The sequence below is a fragment of the Oncorhynchus tshawytscha genome, linkage group LG09 (genome assembly GCF_018296145.1).
Source record: "Oncorhynchus tshawytscha isolate Ot180627B linkage group LG09, Otsh_v2.0, whole genome shotgun sequence".
NCBI classification, from domain to species: domain Eukaryota; kingdom Metazoa; phylum Chordata; class Actinopteri; order Salmoniformes; family Salmonidae; genus Oncorhynchus; species Oncorhynchus tshawytscha.
The window spans coordinates 74749307-74776132 of record NC_056437.1 but is presented as its reverse complement, the minus strand read 5'-3'; the positions used below and the strand labels follow the sequence as shown (position 1 = coordinate 74776132).

General features: G+C 40.8%; 3 protein-coding genes across 5 annotated transcripts in view; 1 reads left to right on the top strand and 2 right to left on the bottom strand.

Moving 5' to 3' along the window:
• Positions 1-26826, bottom strand: part of LOC112245989 (rRNA methyltransferase 2, mitochondrial-like) — a 227643-nt gene that overhangs the window by 10679 nt on the left and 190138 nt on the right. The gene's annotated exons all lie outside the window — the stretch shown is intronic.
• On the bottom strand, positions 2262-18855 carry LOC112226026 (sorting nexin-8). Its single transcript, XM_024390215.2, has 13 exons — positions 18456-18855; positions 12928-13055; positions 12119-12248; positions 8953-9143; positions 8317-8437; positions 6559-6695; positions 6341-6421; positions 6084-6244; positions 5707-5836; positions 5553-5621; positions 5086-5235; positions 4432-4581; positions 2262-4241 (listed from the first exon to the last, which is right to left on the bottom strand). The coding sequence occupies exons 1-13, from the start codon at positions 18475-18477 to the stop codon at positions 4152-4154; spliced, it is 1560 nt and encodes a 519-aa protein (XP_024245983.1). The 5' UTR covers positions 18478-18855; the 3' UTR covers positions 2262-4151.
• Positions 20410-26826, top strand: part of LOC112226025 (protein tweety homolog 3) — a 61828-nt gene continuing 55411 nt past the window's right edge. The window contains exon 1 of the mRNA XM_024390213.2: positions 20410-21468. Coding sequence (XP_024245981.2) covers positions 21343-21468 — 126 coding nt within the window. The 5' untranslated portion in view covers positions 20410-21342. The remainder of the gene's footprint in view (positions 21469-26826) is intronic.

Sequence of the window (26826 nt, the reverse complement as noted above, 5' to 3'; positions counted from 1 at the left end):
AACACAAAAACATCCTATGGCGTTCTGCATTAGCATCGAACAGCCCCCGTGATATGCAGCTGTTCAGGGAAGCTAGAAACCATTATACACAGGCAGTTAGAAATGCCAAGGCTAGCTTTTTCAAGCAGAAATTTGCTTCCTGCAATACTAACTCAAAAAAGTTCTGGGACACTGTAAAGTCCATGGAGAATAAGAACACCTCCTCCCAGCTGCCCACTGCACTGAAGATAGGAAATACTGTCACCACTGATAAATCCACTATAATTGAGAATTTCAATAAGCATTTTTCTACGGCTGGCCATGCTTTCCACCTGGCTACTCCTACCCCGGTCAACAGCACTGCACCCCCCACAGCAACTCGCCCAAGCCTTCCCCATTTCTCCTCCCAAATCCAGTCAGCTGATGTTCTGAAAGAGCTGCAAAATCTGGACCCCTACAAATCAGCCGGGCTAGACAATCTGGACTCCTTCTTTCTAAAATGATCTGCCGAAATTGTTGCCACCCCTATTACTAGCCTGTTCAACCTCTCTTTCGTGTCGTCTGAGATTCCCAAAGATTGGAAAGCAGCTGAGGTCATCCCCCTGTTCAAAGGGGGGGGACACTCTTGACCCAAACTGCTACAGACATATCTATCCTATCCTGCCTTTCTAAGGTCTTCGAAAGCCAAGTCAACAAACAGATTACCGACCATTTCGAATCTCACCATATCTTCTCTGCTATGCAATCTGGTTTCAGAGCTGGTCATGGGTGCACCTCAGCCACGCTCAAGGTCCTAAACGATATCTTAACTGCCATCGATAAGAAACATTACTGTGCAGCTGTATTCATTGATCTGGCCAAGGTTTTCTACTCCGTCAATCACCACATCCTCATCGGCAGACTCGACAGCCTTGGTTTCTCAAATGATTGCCTCGCCTGGTTCACCAACTACTTCTCTGATAGAGTTCAGTGTGTCAAATCGGAGGGTCTGCTGTCCGGACCTCTGGCAGTCTCTATGGGGGTGCCACAGGGTTCAATTCTTGGACCGACTCTCTTCTCTGTATACATCAATGATGTCACTCTTGCTGCTGGTGAGTCTCTGATCCACCTCTACGCAGACGACACCATTCTGTATACTTCTGGCCCTTCTTTGTACACTGTGTTAACAACCCTCCAGGCAAGCTTCAATGCCATACAACTCTCCTTCCGTGGCCTCCAATTGCTCTTAAATACAAGTAAAACTAAATGCATGCTCTTCAACCGATCGCTGCCTGCACCTGCCCGCCTGTCCAATTCACTACTCTGGACAGCTCTGACTTAGAATACGTGGACAACTACAAATACCTAGGTGTCTGGTTAGACTGTAAACTCTCCTTCCAGACCCACATCAAACATCTCCAATCCAAGTTAAATCTAGAATCGGCTTCCTATTTCGCAACAAAGCATCCTTTACTCATGCTGCCAAACATACCCTTGTAAAACTGACCATCCTACCAATCCTCGACTTTGGCGATGTCATTTACAAAATAGCCTCCAATACCCTACTCAACAAATTGGATGCAGTCTATCACAGTGCAATCCGTTTTGTCACCAAAGCCCCATATACTACCCACCATTGCGACCTGTACGCTCTCGTTAGCTGGTCCTCACTTCATACTCGTCGCCAAACCCTGGCTCCATGTCATCTACAAGACCCTGCTAGGTAAAGTCCCCCCTTATCTCAGCTCGCTGGTCACCATAGCATCACCCACCTGTAGCACGCGCTCCAGCAGGTATATCTCTCTGGTCACCCCCAAAACCAATTCTTTCTTTGGCCGCCTCTCCTTCCAGTTCTCTGCTGCCAATGACTGAACGAACTACAAAAATCTCTGAAACTGGAAACACTTATCTCCCTCACTAGCTTTAAGCACCAACTGTCAGAGCAGCTCACAGATTACTGCACCTGTACATAGCCCACCTATAATTTAGCCCAAACAACTACCTCTTTCCCTGTAAAAAATAAAAAAATAAAAAGGTGGAATGACAATGATTTTGATTGTTCAACTTCCTGTTTAATTCAATTTAGTATCAGGGTAATTTTTTATATTTCTTTAACTAGGCAAGTCAGTTAATAATTTTTTATTTACAATGACAGCCTGCTCCGGACGACACTGGGGCGCCGCTCAATCACAGTCGGATGTGATACAGCCTGGATTTGAACCAGGTACCATAGTGACACCTCTTGCACTGAGAAGCAGTGCCTTAGACCGCTGTGCCACTCGGGAGCCCAACAATGAGACGGGTATCTGACACTTTTTATTTAACATTAAGTGAGATTCAACATAAAACTGTACAATAGTTAAACGTTCCTGTATCTACATCCTTCACCTAATTCAAATGTTCTTTCTCAAAGATCATAAAGCATTTGTTAACCTTGTTTTTTTTGGCAAGTCTTAAAAATTAAGAGTATGACAATTGTTGACACAATAATAAGAACTTGTGAGGAACCAATTAACAGTTCCAGAGAATACACAATACTGCATTGAATAACAAAACGTCTAATATTACTCCGTTCTAATTGGGAGACAACATTTTATTACACAGCCTCATTCCTGTACTTTAGTCACATGCAAAAAGAGGGTGAATTTTGCAAGAACAGGTTACGTAAACCTTAAATTGTGAGTGAATTTTTTTTTTTCATCAGATCAAATAATGAGAAACTTTATCAACATAATCTTATGCTTTAGACATGAAATCAATGTATACTGTTGAATAAGAGGACAATAAATCATTGGGTATATTCTTGAAAAAGATCAATCTGAGAATATTCTTGAATATTGCATACACAGAAAAATATTCCATCTAGTTTTCTTCAAATCTACATTAAGTAAACACTGAACCACCATTATTGCATCTTAATTGAAACAAACATTGCAAACAGGTCAAAAGCATTAACACAGAGCACATTTAATTTCTACCTGAAATAAAATATTACAGGATAATTACTACTTAATTGCACTAATGATATGTGACATTGTAGCATGTTTCTTTGGTATGTTCACCATTGGTCACTTGGAGTGTTATATCAGCCATAAATCATTAATTATTTTAATTTGATCAAACTTCTTCCTATTGATAGCTTGCTCAGGCGTAGAAACTGAAGCAGCTTTTCACAGTATTGCAACGAAGATTCGATTGAAGCAAGGAATCTGAAGGCCTTTGCCCGAATATCAACACAAGCTAGCAAGCCCAGTTGCACAAGTGTGGTCAGTAGGATGATTAATACTTATGTTGTACTTCACAACAAACCATTGAATAGCATGCTGCTACTACATTTACTTGAATACATATTGGTTTGCCTGTCTTTTTTCAGAAATGAGCCCGTGCCCTGATTAGAATCTTTCTAAACATCTTAAACATTTACACTAGTCATTTTAAACACAAAAGGTTATGTTGCCACAACCTGGCTGCGGCAAGGAAACGTATCTTCCCTGTGTGGCAACATCTTCAATCAGCTTAATTAGTGTATTCTTACATGCAAATACATTCTTACATGTGTCTGCCTGCAATAAGACACTACATTATACCTCAACATAGGCGAATGAGCCTCCAAGAAGTGTAGGTAAGAAGTCCCTCATATGGTAAAGGCATTGAGCTACAAAATAACACAGAAAGGGTCCAGCTTTTCAACAAAATGTTCCCTATATATCAATTATGAAATCCATATTTTCCTCTTCTCATACAGCAAGGCAGCAGTACACATTCTTCAAAGCACTCTTCCACTTCCCAATGAGCTCCTTTGATCAACCTCTGACATCCCTAGTGAGGATGCACGTACGGTATAATATATCTCGAGCTGCAGACCACATCCATTCATTGAAATCAGTGATGTAGTGGTAAAAAAATAAAAAGTGGGTAAACTGTTCGCCGAGTAGCAGAGAAAAAAAGTAGCGCTCCCTATACTTCAATGCATTTTTCCACAAAAGGTAGATGAACTGTCCCACAAAGAAAATGAAAAAAAGGTGAGTAAACTGCATTTACTCACCACTGATTTATACTTAAGGCACAGTTTGTAGTGTTTTTCAAGGTTTTATGAAAACAGTTCACCATCAGTCCCTTCTGAGAGTGACTGTCTTCTTGGCTTGCAAAGCAGCATATTCATCGCTTGTTGAGAGAGAAGGGGACATGGGTGTCTACTTGGGTGTAAGAGGAGGGGATTGCATTTCATCGACACCGAAGAGACACCCAAGCTTCTGCTGGAGATCATTCCACACTGCACCCATCTAGTTATCAAACAAACAACGTAGTCTGTTACAGTGAAAGCATCCTCTGGACAAAATTCTATAGACTATCATCTTATAATTGTATTATCTATTAAAGATTAGAATCAACACACACACATCAACCTAATGAACTGTGTGCTCCACTACTTCAACTCAATCCTGACACTGTATATTTCCAGGTGAGTCTCACCTCTTGGTGACCTTGGACCTGTGAGTTGACGAAGGCTCCCAGGATGTGAGAGGTGATGGGCAGGTATGTGAAGATGAGCTGAGTCTCCTGGTGAAGGCAGAACAGGGAGAAGTAGTTCCGCAGTTCCATGGTCTGAATGGCATTCTCCTGCTGTTGGGGGAGGATACAAACCATTGCTTCACAAACCACAACCATATGATGGTTATCAAGAGGAACAACCTCATTGATCATAAGACCATGCTGTCATGGCATTGTCTGTAGGAGTCTGTTGAAAAACATGACATATGAGATCCATTCTAAAGGCTGAAATGCCCAACTGTCAAATGCAATATCTTCCTAAGATGGTTTAGTATGAGAAATGCTGTAGGACCTACAAGGATATCAATCCTTATACCAGGGTATCAATCAACTCCCAAATGATGGCATCTAGGAAAATGCTGTTCCCTCCTTCCTCTCAATGTCAGAGAAGACACAGTCTCTCCGAGGGAGGGTGGGTTGGCATGTGATGACATTATTTCATCTTCATTATCCTGACAACAGTGTTGATTTGACGTGTGACAACCCTGAGTAAATGAGGAAGGTAGAGCGCTTTTCAAGCACGGAGAGAGAGAGAGAGGGGGAAGAGAAGGAGATAGAATGAATGAGAAAGAGAACCTGCACAATGCGAGACTCCAGTTGCTCCACTGACACCTGCTCTTTGGGCTGCACTGTGGCACTCATCATCTGCCTCTTCATCATACCGTACTTCTGCAGCGCTCTCTGGTGCTCGTGCAATACTCCCTTCTCATGCCGCTCACACAGATCCTATGGGACACAACCACACACACACTAAGAAATAACTACCCTATTTTTACATTATAGTATTTAGCAGACACTTGACCAGAACGACTTACAGTAAGTAGTACTTATTTGTACTGGTCCCCCGTGGGAAACCCACAACCCTGGCGTTGCAAGCACCATGCTCTACCAAGTGAGCCACACGGGTCAAAGATATATTGTTAACACTCTAAATTAAGTTGCTGTTATACCGGTGTAGTGCATTTGTAATATTACTAGTAACATTGCATTAACTTGATACAGAGTTCTTCAGTAAATAGATTTTTTACATTTCTCAAACTCACTCTGTATGATTGCAGCAAATCCAAGAATAGATTCAGTTTTTCCACGACATCATCCTCTTCTCTCCTCCCCTTAAGATATTAATGAATAAATGATTATGAGTTTGGCAATACCACAGGAGAGCAGGTGGTACGTATACAGTGAGCTGGATTGTACCTGCTGAGCACCTTTGTCGGCTAGCAGAGCAAACTCCACGGAAAGGCCTTTCAGAGACTGACGGAGAATGCCCCAGGTGCTTTGGGATGAGGCCAGAGAGGGAATGGGTGAACCATCAGAGCCCAGTGTACTGCAACAGAAAGCATAACTAGAGAAGCTGGACCAGTACGGTGTCTTGGCTTACAAAAACGATTTGAAGTGAAAACCCTGAAAAACAAAAGAAAACAAATCCTTTACAATTGCCAACATTTTCTTCCCCAAAACTGTTGTATGGGTGGGGTAGCTAGCATAATACGTTTCCTTGGGCTAAAACACTTGTGTAGAGAGGGGCGATAGAGAATGAGAGTTTTATGCCCTGTAAATGCTGAGTTCTGTACCTGAGCTCCCTTCCAAACATTAGCAAATCAGTGGCGTTTTCCTTGGAGCGCTCGGCCATCTTCTCTGCCCGGTCCCGCAGCTTGTGAAAGCTGTTGTGGATATTCCTGATCAGTTCCCTGCTTGATGAAAACTGGGCCTGGATATCAGCTGGGAGATAATCCTACAGCACAGATGTACCAAGACTCACACTGCTGCGTCTCAGTAGGATTTCAAATAGTAATTTGATGTACTATTTCATAATAGAAACAATACAAACCTTTGCCAGAGTTGCCATTGTATTAGTCATGAATTCATCTCCCATTTTCTTGCAAGCATCACGCATTTTCACCTGAACGTCCTGAGAGTAAGCGAGAGAGAGTAAAGTTGTGTGAGCAGTACAGTCATTATCCATGGCAAGCCAAAGAACAATGTGATCTTGGCGTAGACGACTAGCAGAGATGGAGAAAGGTGGTCTTTTCAGTAGCAGAGACGTACCGAGCCGTTGAAGGTGAGAAAGGTCTTGACCAGTTCGTCCTCGGAGAAGAAGGGGTGTCGTGCCACTAGGTTGATGAACCGGCCCAGAGCACGCCGCCTTCCCTCTATAAAGTCCCTCTCAGACATGGAGGTCAGGACTGTAGACAGAGGTCAGTTAAAGAGCCAGCATATTCAGTTGTTCTGCTTCCGTAAAACAGAAGAGATCATACCATTTTATGTAATACAGTCAGGGTTGGCCCTTGAAGTAACTAATCAACCTGGATTACTTAAAATAGTGTAATCGGATTACTTACATTCTTAAAAACAGCTAATTACTTTATCTATCTATACTTCGGCTTGATAAAACTTTGACATCATTGCTGTCATTTAGCGCACCATCAGCACTTCTCACATGCTCTCAGAGATGATATTATTCTGCTGATTGCCCATTAAGGGTGGATGGCTTCTTTTGTGGTTGAATGAATTGGTAAGGCTTCCAAAACATTGACACCTGGCTCACTGGTCAATGCAAATCATCTGGACTACAGAGTTCCTGCTTGCTGCTTTGAAGCAGTGCAGTTTCAATCTCTTTCCTTCGTGAAATGCTTTTAGAATGCACAATATTTCAAAATGTAGGCCTAATCATGGGGAAAACACTACTGAATGCAACCAATGTGGTTACTGTTTAAGAGAAAAGAGTCTAAGCTTTCTGGCCTGAAATTGTGTTTTAATATCCAACAAAGGGCACTCAAGTGGGCATTAAAGGTAGGTGCATAGGCATATATATTAAATGCACTGTAAGATATACATTTCACGGCTAACTATCAGTAATAGGCTATATTTTGAGTTAGCGATCTAGCTAACCACTTCCTCATCTGTTGAATTAGCCCCAAATAAATTAGCCTCAAAATATAAATTAGTGCCCAAAAAGATGTCGACAAATGAATATCTGTTGATCAAAAACATATATTAAAATTCTGTAAGCTTATTTTCATAGTAAAATAATAACAATTGCCTAGTTGCCAAACCCCAAGTCCATGACAACCACCGGTTTAGGTTGCAATTCAAAATAGCTGGAATCATGCAGTTGTACTTGAACATGATAGAATAAACCATGCATTTCTTGAATCATACTGTGTTAGTAGTCTAGTACACCTCTGAATAAAAATGTTGAATTACTTTATAAGATGATAAGGCTACCATTTATTTCTATTGCGTGACCCCACAGCAATTGTGGTGCAACCAAATCATGGGCTGGTGCCAACAAGTGAAAATGTTAGTATGGAGCCCTGTGATTATGCTCTTACACATAGAATATAACATGAATTATAGGATCTTTAGGCTCTCACCCCATTTGGAAATAATAATGTTACTAAATGAAAAAAATACTATATTAAATCAACATTTTTAAGCATTTTTGACATATGTCTGAGTGCTAGAAGTTAAAGTAATGCAAAAGTAATCCAAATGTAATCAGATACTTATTTGGAGTAATCCAAAATATTATTTATCATGTAACTGTAATCAGTAACGGATGACATTTTTCAAGTTATCCGCCCAACCCTGAATAAAGTAATAACATTGGTATCTAATAATGGTAATATAAAGACAGAGTTCATGTCTGGATGTGAGAACACGGGTGAAGTTGGATTAATACAATTGGAGTTCCTCTGGATCAGCGGGACCCCAGCTCTGATGCAGAGTGGAACACTTATTTACAGATCAAAGCCTCACTCTCCTTCTAATAATCAAACGTTCTGACTGACATCCTCCATATACCTCCTTTCAGCATTCTCTTAGGCGGCAACGCAGGCACCATTCTGTAGGCAAACCTCTGCAGCAAGAGCTCGTGGAAGACATCGAAATCACTGTACCGCCGGTAAACAGATATCTTAAAATGCTGAAAAGGTTCAAACAAATATTACATCTGTGAATAACCGAGATGTGCAAAATAACATAATGCTTTGGGGTTGTGAATTCAACAAATATATTGACAATGGATGTGTTTGTCATGTGTTGGCTTTAGTTCATACTAATTGTGAATGCTCACAGCACAGAAACAACACCAGCTCTGTTCAGCTTAGGCATCCAGTGTAAATGATGCAATGTACTGTATGTATACATTCGTTCTTAGATGGACAAGCATTAAAGCCATTCGTTTCACCAAGCCAAAAATGCAGAAATAATTGAGAAGCCAGGAATAGAGCCAGAGGGAATTACAGCATTTTTGGAGTTATGATCAAAATTCCTATTAATACATGTTGCTTGTAATGCACAAAAGTTACCTATTTGAAGTAACAAGGTAAATGCCTGGAAAAGTATGTGCCTTACCTTTCCTATTAATAACTTCCTTGACTGTTCATCTAACAAAGCCCATTTATGTTACAATCATATGTAATTAAATGCAGCCTTCACCTGGCTGGTGATCTGGTACTCCACGTGTTTGAGGAACAGACCCTTCTTTTCAGGAATTAGCTCCACCTGGACTGTATCCCTGGCAAGCAGCTTGCCCAGGGTCTGGGGCACCGTGAGGGGGCTCTCCTGAGTTGGCTGCATCCTCAGAGTCTGGAGGTCCTTGAACTCACCAAGTTGGGGCTTAGGGAACTCTGTCAAACAAACACCAAGTCAGACATGAGTAAACAATGCTCTCATCGAATCATTCATCTAGAAGGCAATCAGCACATCTATGCTCACAGACAAAGTGTAAACATCCAGCTCTATTGAACTAATAGACATCATTTATGATTTCCTGTAGTGCGGGTTTGAATATAAAACATTTTCCTACACACATCCATGTTGTGTGGGGAAATCATGTTCCAGTGTACATTTGACATTTCACCTCCCTTAGTGGCCCTCTGATCCTTCAGACACTTGAATTCTGCCTTTCACATTTTTTTTGCCTACTTTATTTAATCAAGGGAGCCCAATTGAGACCAGTGTCTCATTTGCAATGGTGCCCTGAGGACAGAAACGGCATCAATACAACAAAATATTACAAAATCAACTACAATTCAGCTATAAATACATTATAACAAGTTATAATAGTCAATTGAAACAATTGCACACTTCCGTGAACTCATTTACCAACAGTTTTAAACTGCCCTATCGACACCAGGGAATCCAGGTGTGAATTGATCGTAAGGTATTCCAGAACTGTGGTGCGTTAAAACAAAAGGCAAATTTACCAAACTTGGTGGAGACAACCGGGACCTCAAGAGTTAAGAAAACCTCGGAGCGGGATTGGTATCTCATATTGAAATATTTCAACAGGGAAGTGAGGCATATTGGAATCTTGTGGAGCAGAGCTTTGTAAACAAGGAGTAATAAAGTAATCCACAGGATTTTAGTGAGGTCCAGCCAACCTTCTGATACATGATGCAGTGATGAGTACTAAAACTGTCAGTGAAGTGCACTACGGTAGATGGCTTCCAACAGTTTAAGAGTAGTGGCTTGCTGCAGTCTGGTAAAAGTATTTTCCCCCTTTCAGATTTTGCCAATTTTTTGCATATTTTTGATACTGAATGTTATCAGATCTTCAACCAAAACCTAATATTAGATCAAGGGAACCTGAGTTTACAAATAACATTTAAAAAAAAAAACTTATTTGATTTAATTCACACAGTTATGCAACACCCAATTCCCCTGTGTGAAAAATGAATTGCCCCTTACACTCAATAACTGGTTGTGCCACCTTCAGCTGCAATGACTGCAACCAAATGCTTCCTGTAGTTGTTGATCAGTATCTCACATCGCCTGAGGCAGCAAAGCTTCCCCAAACCATCACCATGCTTGACTGTTGTCATGAGGTTCTTACTGTGGAATGCAGACTCTTGGAAGAACGTTCTATGATTGATTCAAAAGTATAACTTTTTGGATGACATGGGTCCCATTATGCCTGACGAAAACCAAATGCTGCATTCCACAGTAAGAACCTCATTACCAACAGACAAGCATGGTGGTGGTAGTGTGATGGTTAGCCTCAGGGCCTGGACGACTTGTCTTAATAGAAGGAACCATGAATTCTGCATCAGATAATTCTACCGGAGAATGTTAGGCCATCTGTCTGCGAGCTGAAGCTGAAGTGCAGCTGGGTAATGCATCAAGACAATGATCCAAAACACACATTCAAGTCTACATGAAAATGGCTAAGAAGCAATACATTTGAAGTTTTGGAATGGCCTAGTCAAAGTCCAGACCTCATCCCAATTGAGATGTTGTGGCAGGACTTGAAACAAGCAGCTCATGCTTGAAAACCCACAGATGTTGCAGAGTTTTAACAGTTCATGAAAGAGTGGTACAAAATTCCTCCACAGTGACGCGAGACTGATAAACACCTAGAACTACAGGAAGTGTTTAGTTTGAGTCATTGCAGCTGAAGGTGGCACAACCAGTTATTGAGTGCAAGTTGGCAACTACTTTTTCACACAGGAGCATTGGGTGTGGCATAACTTTATTTATGAAATAAATGTATTAAGTATGTAATTGTTGTGTTATTTGCTCACTATTTCCCTTTATTTAATATTAGGATTTGGTTGAAGATCTGATAACATTCAGTATCAAAAATATGCAAAAGTAGAGACAATTAGAAAGGGGGCAAATACTTTTTCACGGCACTGTATATAAATAGTAAAGAGCACAGGTCCCAATACCAACCCCTGCAGTACACCTTTTGTAATTTTGAGGAAACTAGACTTGACACCATTAGAAAGCTCACATGACTCTCCCTAAACTCAAATGTCTCTTAAGTCTTTCAAACAATTATGATGGTGTGATTCATGTGATCCTGAATTTAACCCTCCTTGACATTCCACAGAGATATGAGTTAATCGTCCTCCTACAACAACCAGGAAACCAGCTCTACCATAGCTCAGCAGAGAAAACGTGACATCAGTTTCACAGAAAGCAGTCAGCTGCCATATTGGCAGCACTGAAATAACACAGAGGGCCCTAAATAATCATATGAGCTTTGGAACAGAGCTCTAACTCAGGGCTGTGTTTGGAGTAATGGCTACCTCTGAAAAACCAAAGACGACGACTCCTCTCCAACTTAATGGTACTGTACACTTTAGCACTCATGCTTTTCTTCACAAAAACCTAGCCACAGAATGTGAAAGTAAACTGATTCATATAATCAAGAAAAACAAGTGTACTTAAGAGAGAGGGAAGAGTTCTTCCTGTAACTTTCATTACGATTTTCACAGAGCTGTTCCAGAGGAAAAAAGGGCAGGGAAAGGTTGTGTGTCTTTTACAGAGACATGGGAAGGGAGCTGGTGTATTCCCGGATGCAATGCCCAGAGGTTAGAGGAAACCAGCCAACAAATACAACACACTCTGATAAAACTAGGACCAGCTTTTTAGCACAGCACACCTGCTTGTTTTGTGTGCAAATGCAATGTGTACTTTAGCTTGTCACATGCATATTCAACTTCACACAATATATAGCGAAGTGAACTTTCTCACACAAGCTGTTCATAGGGGTCACAAAGGTTTTTGACCTTAGATACTTAACAGTCAAGCCACTGATTAAGCTGCACATTTACTGCTGTGTCCTTAGTTGAAAACAACTCATTAAAAGGCTTACCTTGTATGCAGTTCTCTAAGAGTTTTGGGCTTGGTTGCTTTCCTTGCTGAGCAAGGGCGATCAACGCCAGTGCTTTATATAGGGACAACTTGCTTAAGAATCCATCAGTGTAGTCAACATGCTCAGCAATCTGAAAAAGACAGGACATTACAGGACTCTCTTAACAGGTCATTGCTCAATCCAAGGCCTAATTTCAGCAATGGTTGACAAGAAAATGCAGAGAACACTTTAGTAATGATCTAATACAGTAAGAAACATCAAACTGAACCATGTGGTCTAAGCTGAAATACACATTGAAGATGGAAACGCTTCATTGATGTGACACGTTGTATTATTCATGTCCCATGTGCTCTTGAATAACACAACTTTTAAATGCCATCCCCTCAAATACCATCACTTTTGAGTAAGCTTTACTGAAGCAAATACCACTAATTAAATGGCAGCAAGGAGATAGTTAGCAGGAACCACCCTTTCTAATAACTGGTGCTGGAACTAGTATTGTAATTACCCCCTTAGTACTTAGTGGTAAAACAAATATAGGCTTGAGAGGGTCTTTGAATAGAGTTGAATAGTTTGTATCAAAGAGCGCTAGATGTTTTTCAAGTCTTTTCTGCAGAATTTCTTCCAAGAAGGGAAGAGGATAGAAAACCCATAGATCTAATACATAACAAACCAGCCTGTGCTTCTGTTTCATAACAACAAAAGCTTGAGCCTAGAAAAAAACCCACAAACAGCCAGAACTTCCTTTCCACATTTGGCAGGCATTCTAGATCATAGATGTGACAAGTAAAGGAAAAGTTGCTGTTCACCTGGCCCTGCACACCACTGGGGAGATCTGTTCTGCTGAGCAACCTCTGGAAGACCTCCACCTGCACTCGTTCCTCTATCTTACTCCGGATGGCCTCATACACCTCCCTGTAGTATGGAGGCACTGATCCTGACAGAGGAGGTGCACAAACCATTAGGCATGGATTTATGTGGATGAAGACATTTCTATTAAATTGCATGATTTGTGGTTAAACATCATGGCAAAATCTGTTTCATTTAACCGAAACAAAGCAAATGTATTGGTCGCGTACACATATTTTGCAAATGTTATCGCAGGTTTCTAGCTCCAACAGTGCAGTAATACCTAACAATACAGAAACACACAAACTCCAAAAGAAATAAAGAAATATCAGAATGAGCAATGTCAGAGTACGGATAGATAGATATTTTGCACAGTGTACAAAACATTAAGAACACCTGCTCTATCCATGACAGACTGACCAGGTGAATCCATGTGAAATCTATGATCCCTTATTGATGTCACTTGTTAAATCCACTTAAAATCAGTGTCGATGAAGGGGAGGAGACAGGTTAAAGGAGGATTTCCAAGCCTTGAGACAATTGAGATATGGATTGTGTGTGTGTGTGCCAAGCAGAGGGTGAATGTTAAAAAAAAGTTAAGTGCCTTTGAACAGGGAGGGTATGGTAGTAGGTGTCAGGCACACCGGTTTGTGTCAAGAACTGCAACGCTGCTTGGTTTTTCACACTGAACCGTTTCTGTGTGTATCAAGAATGGTCCACCACCCAAAGGACATCCAGTCAACTTGACACAACTATGTGAAGCATTGGAGTCAAGAAGGCCCGGCATCCCTTTCGACACCTTTTAGCGTCCATTCCCCGTCAAATTGAGGCTGTTCCGCTCAATATTAGGAAGGTGTTCCTAATGTTTGGTATACTCAGTGTATATGCATATAATGGTTGTGAAAATATGGACAGTATATAAATATAAAAGGTGTGTACAGCAGTAGTTATATAGGATGAGCCTTGACTAGGATAGAGTATATACATACGAAGTGGGTAAAACAGTATTTAAATATAATTAAAGTGGCCAGTGTTCAATGACTATGTACACAGGGCAGCAGTCTCTAAGGTGTAGGTAGGGCTGAATTCAGGGCTTGTAAAATTATACCTAGGCTAAAATAAGCCTTCAGCATAAGAGCCACTAATTATATAATTATTTTATCAAAATAGATTAACCTGCATTTTTGCAAAAATCACTGATCTGGCCTTCAAATTAGTCTACAAAAATAACCTTTTTGTTATAATATAATTTTTTACCATAACCATGCACATCCACTAATAATGACCAACTTCTGGTAATAGGCATTATAGAAAATTAAAGGTGTAAAATGTAACTTTTGGGTGACCAAGCATATTCACATAGAAATGTGTGTTATAGATCTGTCATTCTCACTGAACGCAAGTCTAAGAAGCTGTAGATCTGTTTTATTTGTGCTATTTCTATGCTTCCTGTACGTTTTGTTTTTGTGTTTTTTTACTTTCGGTTTTGTACATCAGCTTCAAACAGCTGAAAATACAATATTTTTCTAATGGAAAATATATTTCACAGTGGTTTAGATGGTACAATGATGCTCTACACTATACTTGCTTGTTTTGTCACAAACTATTCACATTTTAGTAACCGGGAAATGGCGGAGCGATTTCTGCATAGTGCACCTTTAACACAGATCTCAAACAATCTCAAGCACAAGCCCACCTGCTAGTGAGTAGCCAGCTAATCTATATATTTAAAGTCTAGCTAACTTGGATCTACAGTGCATTTTGTTGTGTTACAGCCTTAATTTAACATGTATTAAATTGAGATTTTGTGTCACTTTGTGTCACACACAGAACCCCATAATGTCAAATTGGAATTAGGTTTTTAGAAATGTTAACTAATTAAAAATGAAAAGCTGAAATGTCTTGAGTGAATAAGTATTCAACCCCTGTTATTGCAAGCCTAAATAGGTTCATTAGTAAAGATTTTCTTAACAAGTCACATAAGTTGCATGGACTCACTGTGTGCAATAATAGTGTTTAACATGAGTTTTTAATGACTACCTCATCTCTGTACCCCACACACTCTGTAAAGTCCCTCAGTCGAGCACTTAATTTCAAACTCAGATTCCACCACAAAGACCAGGGAGATTTTCCAATGTTTCTCAAAGAAGGGCACCTATTGGTAGATGGGTAAAAAAACAAAACAGACATTGAATATCCCTTTGAGCATGGTGAAGTTATTAATTACACTTTGGATGGTGTGTCAATACACCCAGTCACTACAAAGATACAGGCGTCCTTCCTAACTCAATTGCCAGGGAGGAAGGAAACAGCTCAGGGATTTCACCATGTGCCCAATGGTGATTTTTAAACAGTTAAAGAGTTTAATGGCTGTGATAAGACAAAACTGAGAATGAATCAACAACAATTTTGTTACTCCACAATACTAACCTAAATGAGAGTTAAAAGAAGGAAGCCTGTACCGAATAAAATATTCAAAAATATGCATCCTGTTTGCAATAAGGCACTAAAGTAGAACTGCAAAAAATGTGTCAAAGAAACACTTTATGTCCTGAATACAAAACAATGTTTGGGACAAATCCAACACAACAGATCACTGAGTACAACTCTTCATATTATCTTATATTATGAAGCATGATGTTGGCTGCATCATGTTAAGGTTATGCTTGTCATCAGCAAGGACTAGGGAGTTTCTTAGGATAATAGAAAACACAATATAGCTACAGTAAGCTCGACGGGTGGATTTTTATTTTGTCTAACTTTCTGTATTTTGACAAATGATGATTGAAATTCTGTTTTTAGAATAAATGATGATTTCCTAATCATTTTGAAGGTACGCAGGGCATGTGATGTCACTGCATAATTATAAAGCTCCACTCCAGGTTTAATTCTAAATGCCTATTGCTTACAAAATAAAAAAAAATCCACAATTTTTTATTTTATTATGTTTCTTTGCAGAACAAGGATTGTCCTGACTTTCAAGAATGCATGAATTGCTTCGCCTTGCTTGTCTGGTTGGCAAGTTTCACCATTAAATTCTTTCAGGTCTACAGGGGTGCAAAGTTTTACCATGGCAGCGACTGCAGTGATACGCTGGCACATGTGACTTATTAGAATATGGCAAATATGAGTAAATGATTGCATTCTACACATGTTGGCTTTTGTGGGCTGCCTGAGACATGCAACAGATAGGTGGGAGGGCATACAGGTTGTCGCCAAAAATTTGCCTAAATGGGTAATGGAAACACTTCATCCACTACATTTTTACATCGACACTGTCATTTTTTTTGTGTGTGTGATGTCATTACGTCCAGGTGTTTTTATTGAAATGAGATAGTTCAATGGAAACGCACTCTAGCAGGTAATTGTCACATATATTTTCTAAATGTTGACCAAAAAAATAAATCACTGTACAAGTTAATGGAAACATTGCTAGTGAATGTTCCTTAGTGGCTTAGTTACAGTTTTGACTTAAATTGGCTTGAAAACCTATGCCAAGAAAATGGCTATCTAGCAATGATCAACAACCAACTTTACTGAGCTTGAAGAATTTTTTCAAGAATAATGTGAAAATATTGTACAATCCAGGTGTGCTCTTAGATACTTACCCAGAAAGACTCACAGCTGTAATCGCTGCCAAAGGTGATTCTCACATGTAATTGTGTCAGGGGGTTGAATACTTTTAATCAAGATATATTAGTGTTTTATTATTTAAATAAATTCTTTACCAAATGTTAGAATTTTTCTTCCACTTTGACAGAGTATTTTGTGTAGATCGTTGACACTTAAATGCATTTTAATCCCACCTTGTAACACAACAATTTGTGGAAAAGGGGTGTGAATGTCAAGGGGTGTGAATACTTTCTGAAGGCACTGTACATACAGGTAACTGTCAAAATAAAGGAAATGCCAACATAAAGTGTCTTAATAGGGTGCTGGGGCACCACGATCCAGGCCAGCTTTACTGCACCTTGGTTTAGATTCTACAAGCGTCTGGAACTCTAATGGAGGAATGCGACAGACACCATTCGTTTGCAAGAAATTCCATTTGATATTTTGTTGATGGTGGTGGAAAACACCGTCTCAGACACCACTCCAGAATTTCCCATAAGTGTACAATTGTTCAACCATGGCATATGGTTTACATCGTTTTCATGCTCATCAAACCAATCAGTGGCCACTCGTGCCCTGTGGGATAGGGGCATTGTAATCCATAGCATAGCCACGGTAGCCAAAATAATGGCCTGCCCAGCATTGTTATACATGACCCTAAGCATGATAGGATGTTAATTGCCTAATTAACTCAGGAACCACCTGCTTTCAATATACTTCGTATCCCTCATTTCCATTATTCTGGCAGTTACAAGTATGGGCAAACCAGTGCTTAAAATAATCTATTTATGTATTTTGGCAAACATGTTAAAAAAGTAAACTTAATCATATGTCATTTTCATAATGAAAGAAAATAAAAAAATTAACTTGCGACAATTTTCCTATGGTAGTCTGGGTAACGTTACCAACTAACTTTCCACTTCTGTCATTTGCCAAGACGCTGGTAAAAAAAAAAAAAAGAAAGCTAAACGTAATCCTCTGCTCTCCCCACACCCAATGTTATGTTTACAATGACATATATTACGTCAGAATAACCAATGTTAGAATATTTCTAATCAAATGTATGAATTAAATTAATGTTTTTCTATCAGTCTAATTTGCAGAAATATTGTGATTGGATGATAGCTGTGAGGGTTATCGAATCAGGATGAAATCTTAACGATAGATTGTTCACATGAAGATTTCCTAAAGTCTCTTAGGCAAATGACAGGAGGCAAGTAGTGGAATATAATAGTTAAACAGAAGACAACCAGGCTAGTCTTATGCTATGGAACGTTGAATTCGTGATTTGGACAGGTCATAGAAATATAATCTAGATTGTAAATCTATGGGACAGGTAACATCCACAACAGATGAGAACATGACAATGAGCAGACCAATGCAAGAGTACAGCAGCCTACCCTACTGTATAAAATACCCCTACAGTTATCTGTCAAATCACCCTTAATTACACCCATCTTATGTTCTTGTCTATTACGGTTCTGTACTTCTATGTATTTGTAGGTTTTATGTGAACCCCAGGAAGAGTAGCTGCTGCATGTGCAGTAGCTAATAGGGATCCTAATAAATTAAACACCCTTGCTAAACGTGTAATCTAATGCTCAGAGGAGTAGCCTGTATTTTACAATTCGCAGTAAACCAACTATATTACTGTTTATGTTAAAGTTGACAGGTTTTGTAGTTACATCACGAATCGTAGGCTACACTATTTAGCTCTGAACACTTCACACCGCGTTCTCTGAATTCAATCACAAACATAACCCCCCCAAAAAACATTATTTCCCCTGTCGCCACGTAGAACGTTTACAAAAAGTCGAAAACACATTCTTAATTACAACATAAAGATGTGGAACATAACATGTATTTAGCAAATTACCTTCATTGAGCTCGCCTGCCATAGTTCAGATTGTCATGTGAGCACGACAGCACCTCCATGTGATTTCCTGATGAAAAAAAAAAACCGAAGAATGAACTATTTCTTAAAGTTGTAGTGAACTTTGGACATTTTCCAGATTTCAGACCTGTCCAAACATTATTGTAGGCACTAAACAAGACCTGGATTACTGCGAACTGGATATTAGGAATCCAGAACATAGGAGCATAGGTGAACAAGTGTTATTGTATATGGATCCTCCCCCACAAAGGTTGAAAAATCTCAAATATGCCTCTGCCCTCGAAAAAATTTGCTTTCCCACTCTCAGTCCAACTTTGGAAACCGAACAATTATGACATAGCCTAACCGCAGTGGTGTAAAGTACTTGATAAAAAATACTTTTTAGTGCTACTTAAGTAGTTTTGGTGGGGTATCTGTTCTTTACTGTACTATTTATATGGTTGACTACTTTTACTTTTACTTCACTACATTCCAAAAGAAAATTGGGTACTTTTTACTCCATACATTTTTCCTGACAGCCAAAAGTACTAGTTACAATTTGAATGCTTAGCAGTACAGGAAAAAGGTCAAATTCATACACTTATCAAGAGAAAGTCCCTGGTCATCTCTACTGCCTCGGATCTGGTGGAAGCACTAAACATAAATGCTTCCTTTGTAAATTGTGTCTGAGTGTTGGAGCGTGCCCCTGGCTGTCAAAAAAAGTAATAAAAAAGGAAATTGTGCCATCTGGTTTGCTAAATATAAGGAATTTCAAATCAAATCCAAATCAAATGTATTTACATAGCCCTTCGTACATCAGCTGATATCTCAAAGTGCTGTACAGAAACAGCCTAAAACCCCAAACAGCAAGCAATGCAGGTGTTGAAGCACGTTGGCTAGGAAAAACTCCCTAGAAAGGCCAAAACCTAGGAAGAAACCTAGAGAAGAACCAGGCTATGAGGGGAGACCAGTCCTCTTCTGGCTGTGCCGGGTGGAGATTATAACAGAACATGGCCAAGATGTTCAAATGTTCATAAATGACCAGCATGGATAAATAATAGGTCTGTGACAGGTAGCACGTCCGGTGAACAGGTCAGGATTCCATAGCCGCAGGCAGAACAGTTCAAACTGGAGCAGCAGCACGGCCAGGTGGACTGGGGACAGCAAGGAGTCATCATGCCAGGTAGTTCTGAGGCATGGTCCTAGGGCTCAGGTCCTCCGACAGAGAGAAAGAAAGAGAGAAAGAGATAATTAGAGAGAGCATACTTAAATTCACACAGGACACCGGATAAGACAGGAGAAGTACTCCAGATATAACAAACTGACCCTAGCCCCCTGACACATAAACTACTGCAGCATAAATACTGGAGGCTGAGACAGGAGGAGTCAGGAGACACTGTGGCCCCATCCGATGATACCCCCGGACAGGGCCAAACAGGAAGGATATAACCCCACCCACTTTGCCAAAGCACAGCCCCCACACCACTAGAGGGATATCTTCAACCACCAACTTACCATCCTGAGACAAGGCCGAGTATAGCCCACAAAGATCTCCGCCACGGCACAACCCAAGGGGGGGCGCCAACCCAGACAGGAAGATCACATCAGTGACATTTACTTTTACTTTGTACTTTTACTCAAGTAGTATTTTACTGGGTTACATTCACTTTTACTTGAGCCATTTTATATTAAGGTAGCTTTACAGTCAAGTAACAGTCAAGGACCCTAAATTGATAATTACAAACATGTTGCTTTTGTACAGTGTGTGTGTCATCATGATTTCCTGGATAGAGCCCAATAGTTTGTTCATTTATCCCTTTACTAAGCAGGTCGACTCGACAACTCGTTCTTACTCAAAATATGCCTGGGTGTGTGCAGCTTCACCATCTTGCCACCAGAGGCCACTAGACACAAATCATTTGCAACGAGATAGCGGCGCTGCGTAAGGAGTGGTGTTGTGGGTGCGAGCGGGACTGCAATCTGCATCGGATGGTGTGGAGGTTGCAGCGTCGTAGTCCCCTGAACACTTCACCGGATTGTTGTTCATCTTTAGTGAATGAACAGGAATAGTTTACTTTAAACAATTTAGCAATACAGTAAAAGACTTGGTAGTCATCAAAGCATTAAGGAAAATTGAAGAAAAGACAAAGGACGCAAATGGAACTGGAGCAACCACGGATATATCCGCTCGTTAGCAAGCCAACTAGCCCGCTGCTAACTTGATACATTGGAACACGAGTAACAATCAACTGGCTATGACTGATAACAAGGAAAGGACAGTCAATTTGTAATCCAGAATGAATTATTGAGAATCAAATCAAATGTTTTAGCTACGCATTTATTCTTACGAAAGTATTTGAATGGATTGGATGCGTTCTGTAGAATTGCTCAACAACAATAGTTAGCCGGCTAGCTAGCTAAGGTTACTTGCATGTTGAGTTGGGAAGCTATCCCGTTAGCCAAATAATTATGTTACGTCATCTGTACAGTAGTTAATAACTAGACGGTCAGGCAACTACAAGGTGGATGGACTGTCATCTGCGTGGGTGTGTTCGTGAAGTTAACGTTAGTTGACTGGGCAGCCCATTATTCCTCATTCGGCTTTTTCCGACACAGTTTAGTATTACACATGACAGAAGTGAACATGGGAGTGTAGGACAATGGATATAGTTAATACCGTAGGGAAGAAGTGACAACCGATATCTCAGGTACAGTTTAACGGTGGACCACAATGCATTAGGTCTGACGTTCTGCTTTCGGACATAGGACTCTCTGGTTTTGCTGGAGCGCTTGCTAACAAGAACTTTATGACGCGGGCTCAGTCCATTATTTCATTTTTGACTGACCACACAGGTCACCGTTTCCCTAAAGCGTCCACAGCCCTCATACCATGGCAGCGGTTGTCAACTACTCACCGCCGTGGTGGGTCAACCTGCTACACCGACTCCCTCATTTCAACCTTCAATTCGAACAAACAAGCAGCGATTTTCGCCCGGAGGACTCGTCCTATCAACAGGTAACTTTATGACATACACTTACTTGAACTGTGCCTTGTGAATCAGAAACAATAAATGGCTGTCAAACATTATACGTTTGTAAACAAGGGAGTTGCCAGTGGGTTGCTGGTGTTTGAGGTATGATAATATTCTGGGGTGATGCAGTTGATTGAGGATTTTGGGACAGGCATCAGCACAGACCAATGCAATGTTATACCCCTGTGCACTGACAATGCAATGTTATACCCCTGTGCACTGACAATGCAATGTTATACCCCTGTGCACTGACAATGCAATGTTATACCCCTGTGCACTGACAATGCAATGTTATACCCCTGTGCACTGACAATGCAATGTTATACCCCTGTGCACTGACAATGCAATGTTATACCCCTGTGCACTGACAATGCAATGTTATACCCCTGTGCACTGACAATGCAATGTTATACCCCTGTGCACTGACAATGCAATGTTATACCCCTGTGCACTGACAATGCAACGTTATACCCCTGTGCACTGACAATGCAATGTTATACCCCCGTGCACTGGCAATGCAATGTTATACCCTTGTGCACTGGCAATGCCTATTAAACTTGTTTGGTGCAGAGCCTTTGTAAGAGTACTCAAGACTCCTTATTAACTGTGGTTCCCTAGGCGGTGTACAGTACATAGATCTAGACCCTACTGAGACTGGGGGGTGACGGACAACTACTCTTGCAGGCTATATTTCTCAAACTGTTATCATGTTGAGTTCCCATTGCAGAAACAGCCACTGTTACCTTCTGACAAGACACGACATGTATGGATTCCAGGGATGGGTGGAGATGGACTAAAGACAGTGGTCTTTAAATCGAGTCATAACAGGGATTCCATATGTCATTAATTGCCACATAATCATAGCTATTCATCTAGGCCTGTTTTCCGGTTCTCCTAATTAAGTGTGTGTGAGGGGCAGCATAATGCCCATTTACTGTGTGGCCTTTGTCTTTGGCCTGTGCAACAGCAAACAGAAACTATGGACATTTTTAAGTTCGCTAATCACAGGAGATGGGGATTTCCAAAATGAGCTTGTCTACTTCCAAAGTGTATGGAGGAGGACAGGATTAACAGATGGCTTCCCCTTCCCTGTCAGCTGCTGTGGGTGTCACGACGACAGTTGTCTCAACAGGCTCTAAAAAGAGGGCTGTATTTTCTGGCACTGGGTGTGACTGTCAGTTGAGTGCTCAGGCAGAAGGAAAAGGGAGATTGCCAGAGCTGCTCATTCACAGCTTCTAGGACCAAGATAACCTGTCTGTTATCAGACTTAATACTGGGCCATGCATGGGCCTGCAGTCCAAATGCTTCATCCAGCCGACACATCTCAAGATAACCCCAGATTAAGTCATGCTGAAGGAATTTAATGTACTATCCCTGACCTACATAGTTATTTCTCAAATTTACGGGATAACTCTGTCCTGACCAAAGCAAGCTGTGGGCCATGTCAGTGTGAATGAGACTCAGTTATGTCTGTAATGTGCCATGTGTTAGCTGATGATTAGTATGTTAGGCATTATTTGCATTCTTTTCTGCATTCTTGTCATACTGTAACTCTGTTCCTCGGGTGACAGAGCCCAGCACCAATATGTCATTAAGACCTTGAGGTATGACCTTTGACCTGAGGTTGTGACCCCAATGTCGTCTGGCTGCCCGATTTTACATTTTAGTCACTTAGCAGGCACTCTTATCCAGAGTGACTTAAAATTAGTGCTTTCATCTTAAAGGGGAATTTCACTATTTTAGGACCCTAATCTGTATTTTTAGGTTCCAGACAGTTTTATTTGCAATTTCACTTGATTTTGAGAAACTTATCCCACCAGCAATTGACTTCCTGAGCCTTCTGGGATTACAAGGCATCCAGAAAACATGAACTGATGCTCCAAATATGTCCTTTTACAAACGGCAAAGCTCTCATTTTCCTGATGCAGGTTTTTAGATGTTGTACACATTACATTTTGTCATACCGAACTTTATCCACAGCTTTATAATATATTTTTTAACTCAAGCGATAATTTCTAGTGTGCAATATTGGCGTGCATGCGTCTACTTCCTTGTTCCTCTTGCTTCTGCCTATACCTCAGTGACTACTGTGTGCGTATAAGTTGGGGCGGAGGGGGTGTGTTTCATAAACACACTAGCCAGTCCACAACAACATGTCCACTGTAAACGCAGAGCTGCTAGCTAGCTGCCGGTCACTAATCTACCAAGCAAGCTAATTTTTTAAATATTTTTTTTATGCTACCAACATGTCTGACTAGAAAATACGAGGAGGAAATGTTTGAATTTTCAGGTGAGCCGTATTTACTTGAACCAGCATACACAGACGATCTTCAACAGATGGAGGATGACCGAGAAAGGAGAGGGCGGGACGGAGCAAGCAGGGGCCCAGGCAGATATTCAACCAGCAGCTGAGATGCGACTCAGGACCTCTGGAAACTGGTGGTATACCTGTGGGCAGCGATGCCCACTGAAGACAAGTGTCTTTGCTGCGCAGAGTTGGACCTGCTTATACCAGCTTTGGAAAATCTATACTGAACAACAATATAAACGCAACAATTTGCGTTATAGTTCATATAAGGGAATCAGTCAATTGAAATAAGTTAATTAGGCCCTAATCTATGGATTTTACATGGGTGGGCCTGGAAGGGCATATGCCCACCCACTGGGGTGCCAGACCCAGCCACTCAGAATGAGTTTTTCCCCACAAAGGGACTTTATTAAAGACAGAAACACTCCTCAGTTTCATCAGCTGTCTGGGTGGCTGGTCTCAGATGATCCCGCAGGTAAAGAAGCTGGATGTGGAGGTCCTGGGCTGGCGTGGTTACACGTGGTCTGCGGTTGTGAGGCCAGTTGGACGTGCGGCCAATGTTGGGGGTAGCTTATGGTAGAGAAATAAACATTAAATTCTCTGGCAACAGCTCTGGTGGACATTACTGCAGTCAGCATGCCAATTGCACCCTCCCTCAATACTTGAGACATGTGGCATTGTGTGACAAAACTGCACATTTTAGAGTGGCCTTTTATTTTCCCCAGCACAAGGGGCACCTGTTACATTTTTCATATGCACAAAAATATTATTTCTCTCAAATTCTGCCCACAAATTTGGTTACATCCCTGTTAGTGGGCATTTCTCCTTTGCCAAGATCATCCATCAACCTGACAGGTGTGGCATATCAAGAAGCTGATTAAACAGCATGATCATTACACAGGTGCACCTTGACGGGATCCTGAGGCCCATTGTCGTGCCATTCATCTGCCGCCATCACCTCATGTTTCCGCATGATAGTGCACGGTCCCATGTCGAAAGGATTTGTACACAATTCCAGTTCTTCTATGGCCTGCATACTCACCAGACATGTCACCCATTGCAATGTTCTGGATCGAGGTGTACGACATCGTGTTCCAGTTCACGCCAATATCCAGCAACTTCAATGGCTACAGCCATTGAAGAGGAGTGGGACAACATTCCACAGGCCACAATCAACAGCCTGATCAACTCTATGCGAAAGGAGATGTCACGCTGCATGAGGCAAATGGTGGTCACACCAGATACTGACTGGTTTTCTGATCCACGCCCCTACCTTGTTTTTAAGGTATCTGTGACCAACAGAGCTCTGTATTCCCAGTCATGTGAAATCCACAGATTAGTGCCTAATTTATTTATTTCAATTGACTGTTTTTTTTATATGTACTGTAATTCATGAAAATCTTAAATTGTTACATGTTGCTTTTATATTTGTGTTCAGTATACATCTGTCTAAATGTCCTTATGTGCTGGAGCAGCTAATTGCTAGATGCGCGGGAGTGTAGAGCGCTGTAGGCTATGGCATTAGTAAAAATCATGTTTCATGTGTGGACTTTCTTTTATACAATTCATGTTGTCATTGCTTGCTAGTCATTTATATAAATCAATCTTTTAAAAAAGGGTTAGATGTGTCTAATTCATTATTTGACAGCAGTCAACAAGGTTGTTCTGGCTCTGAGGCCTAATGTTGTCTAATGTGTTGTGGCGAAGCTGACTTAGTAGCTCTCGTCACGAACGATTATCATTTATTTCCCCTTTTAAATTGTTTAGGGCGTTCATGTTTCCACGTATATCTAGTAATTAATTTATTCTAAATGTGTATACTGTTTCCTCTTTTGCCAGTGTCGTGGTATTTACCGTGTGCAAGGCTAATTATGTGTCGAGGAAATGTTTGGTCGAGTTGCATTGTGACTCGTTTCATATTTAAATGCAGTTAGTAACCATTTTGCAATCCTCCCAGTGGATGCGATGTTCAGGTGCCCACGAACACTTGCTACACTGGCGAGAAAGAAGTTTGTTTATTTCCATATTAATGGGTCCCGTGTTTTGAAGTTATGCGTGTCTTGGAACTCAATGTTTTGTTGGTTTTCTCCATGCATAATGGGAGTGTAACTCCTAAAGTAATGTTTTGTTGGTTTTCTCCATGCATAATGGGAGTGTAACTCCTAAAGTAATGTTTTGTTGGTTTTCTCCATGCATAATGGGAGTGTAACTCCTAAAGTAATGTTTTGCCTCCTGTTGGCCTGCAGAACTATTGTTATGAATTGTGTATTCATTAATGGACAGTATTCCCGCATATTATTTAGACAGATTATTTTGATGTAGGTATAATGAGGATGTCTGTTACATGATTTAATATGCCATATTTGGGTTAATGGTAAGGTTCATAGGAGGGGCCATAGGTGTAAAGGTACCTATTTCACCTGTGAGCTTCAGTTATGTTGTAGCTCTGCTATGTGAGCTGTGTGGGGAGGCTGTCCATATACCCCAACCTGCTATAGTTGGTTTGACAGGGTAGGCCTGATTTGAGGCTTAGGTTTTTGATTCATATTCAAAACTGTATTTTGAGTCTGTTCACTTTGTAAATATCTTTTGTAGGTTATGTACATTTTCATTGCATTTCGTCATTCACCGGAAATTACCTGTCACTGTTTCAAAACTAGACACTATTTTGCACTTGATCCTGCTACTGACTGCCCTCAACGCTGCTCAACGCTGCTCCAACATGTGCCTAACGTTGTGTCAAATGGACAAAGAATGCACCAATCCTCTCCAATTTGGCATGGTGAAGTTTGACACTGAATATTTTCTTAATTTATAGACTAATCAACGGTGGTCAGGCCCGGTCCTGGCCGATATGTCGCCCTAGGCGGAACAGCAACAAAAAATACCTCCCTCCTATCCCCGCAAAGTAGAATAGTAGCCTAGGCTATACTGTCGGCCTGCAATTCACTTTTATGATTGTCCGTGTAGCATACCGTTTGTAAAACAGGCAATTTACCATTCATTTATGTTAATACATGTATTAATACATTTT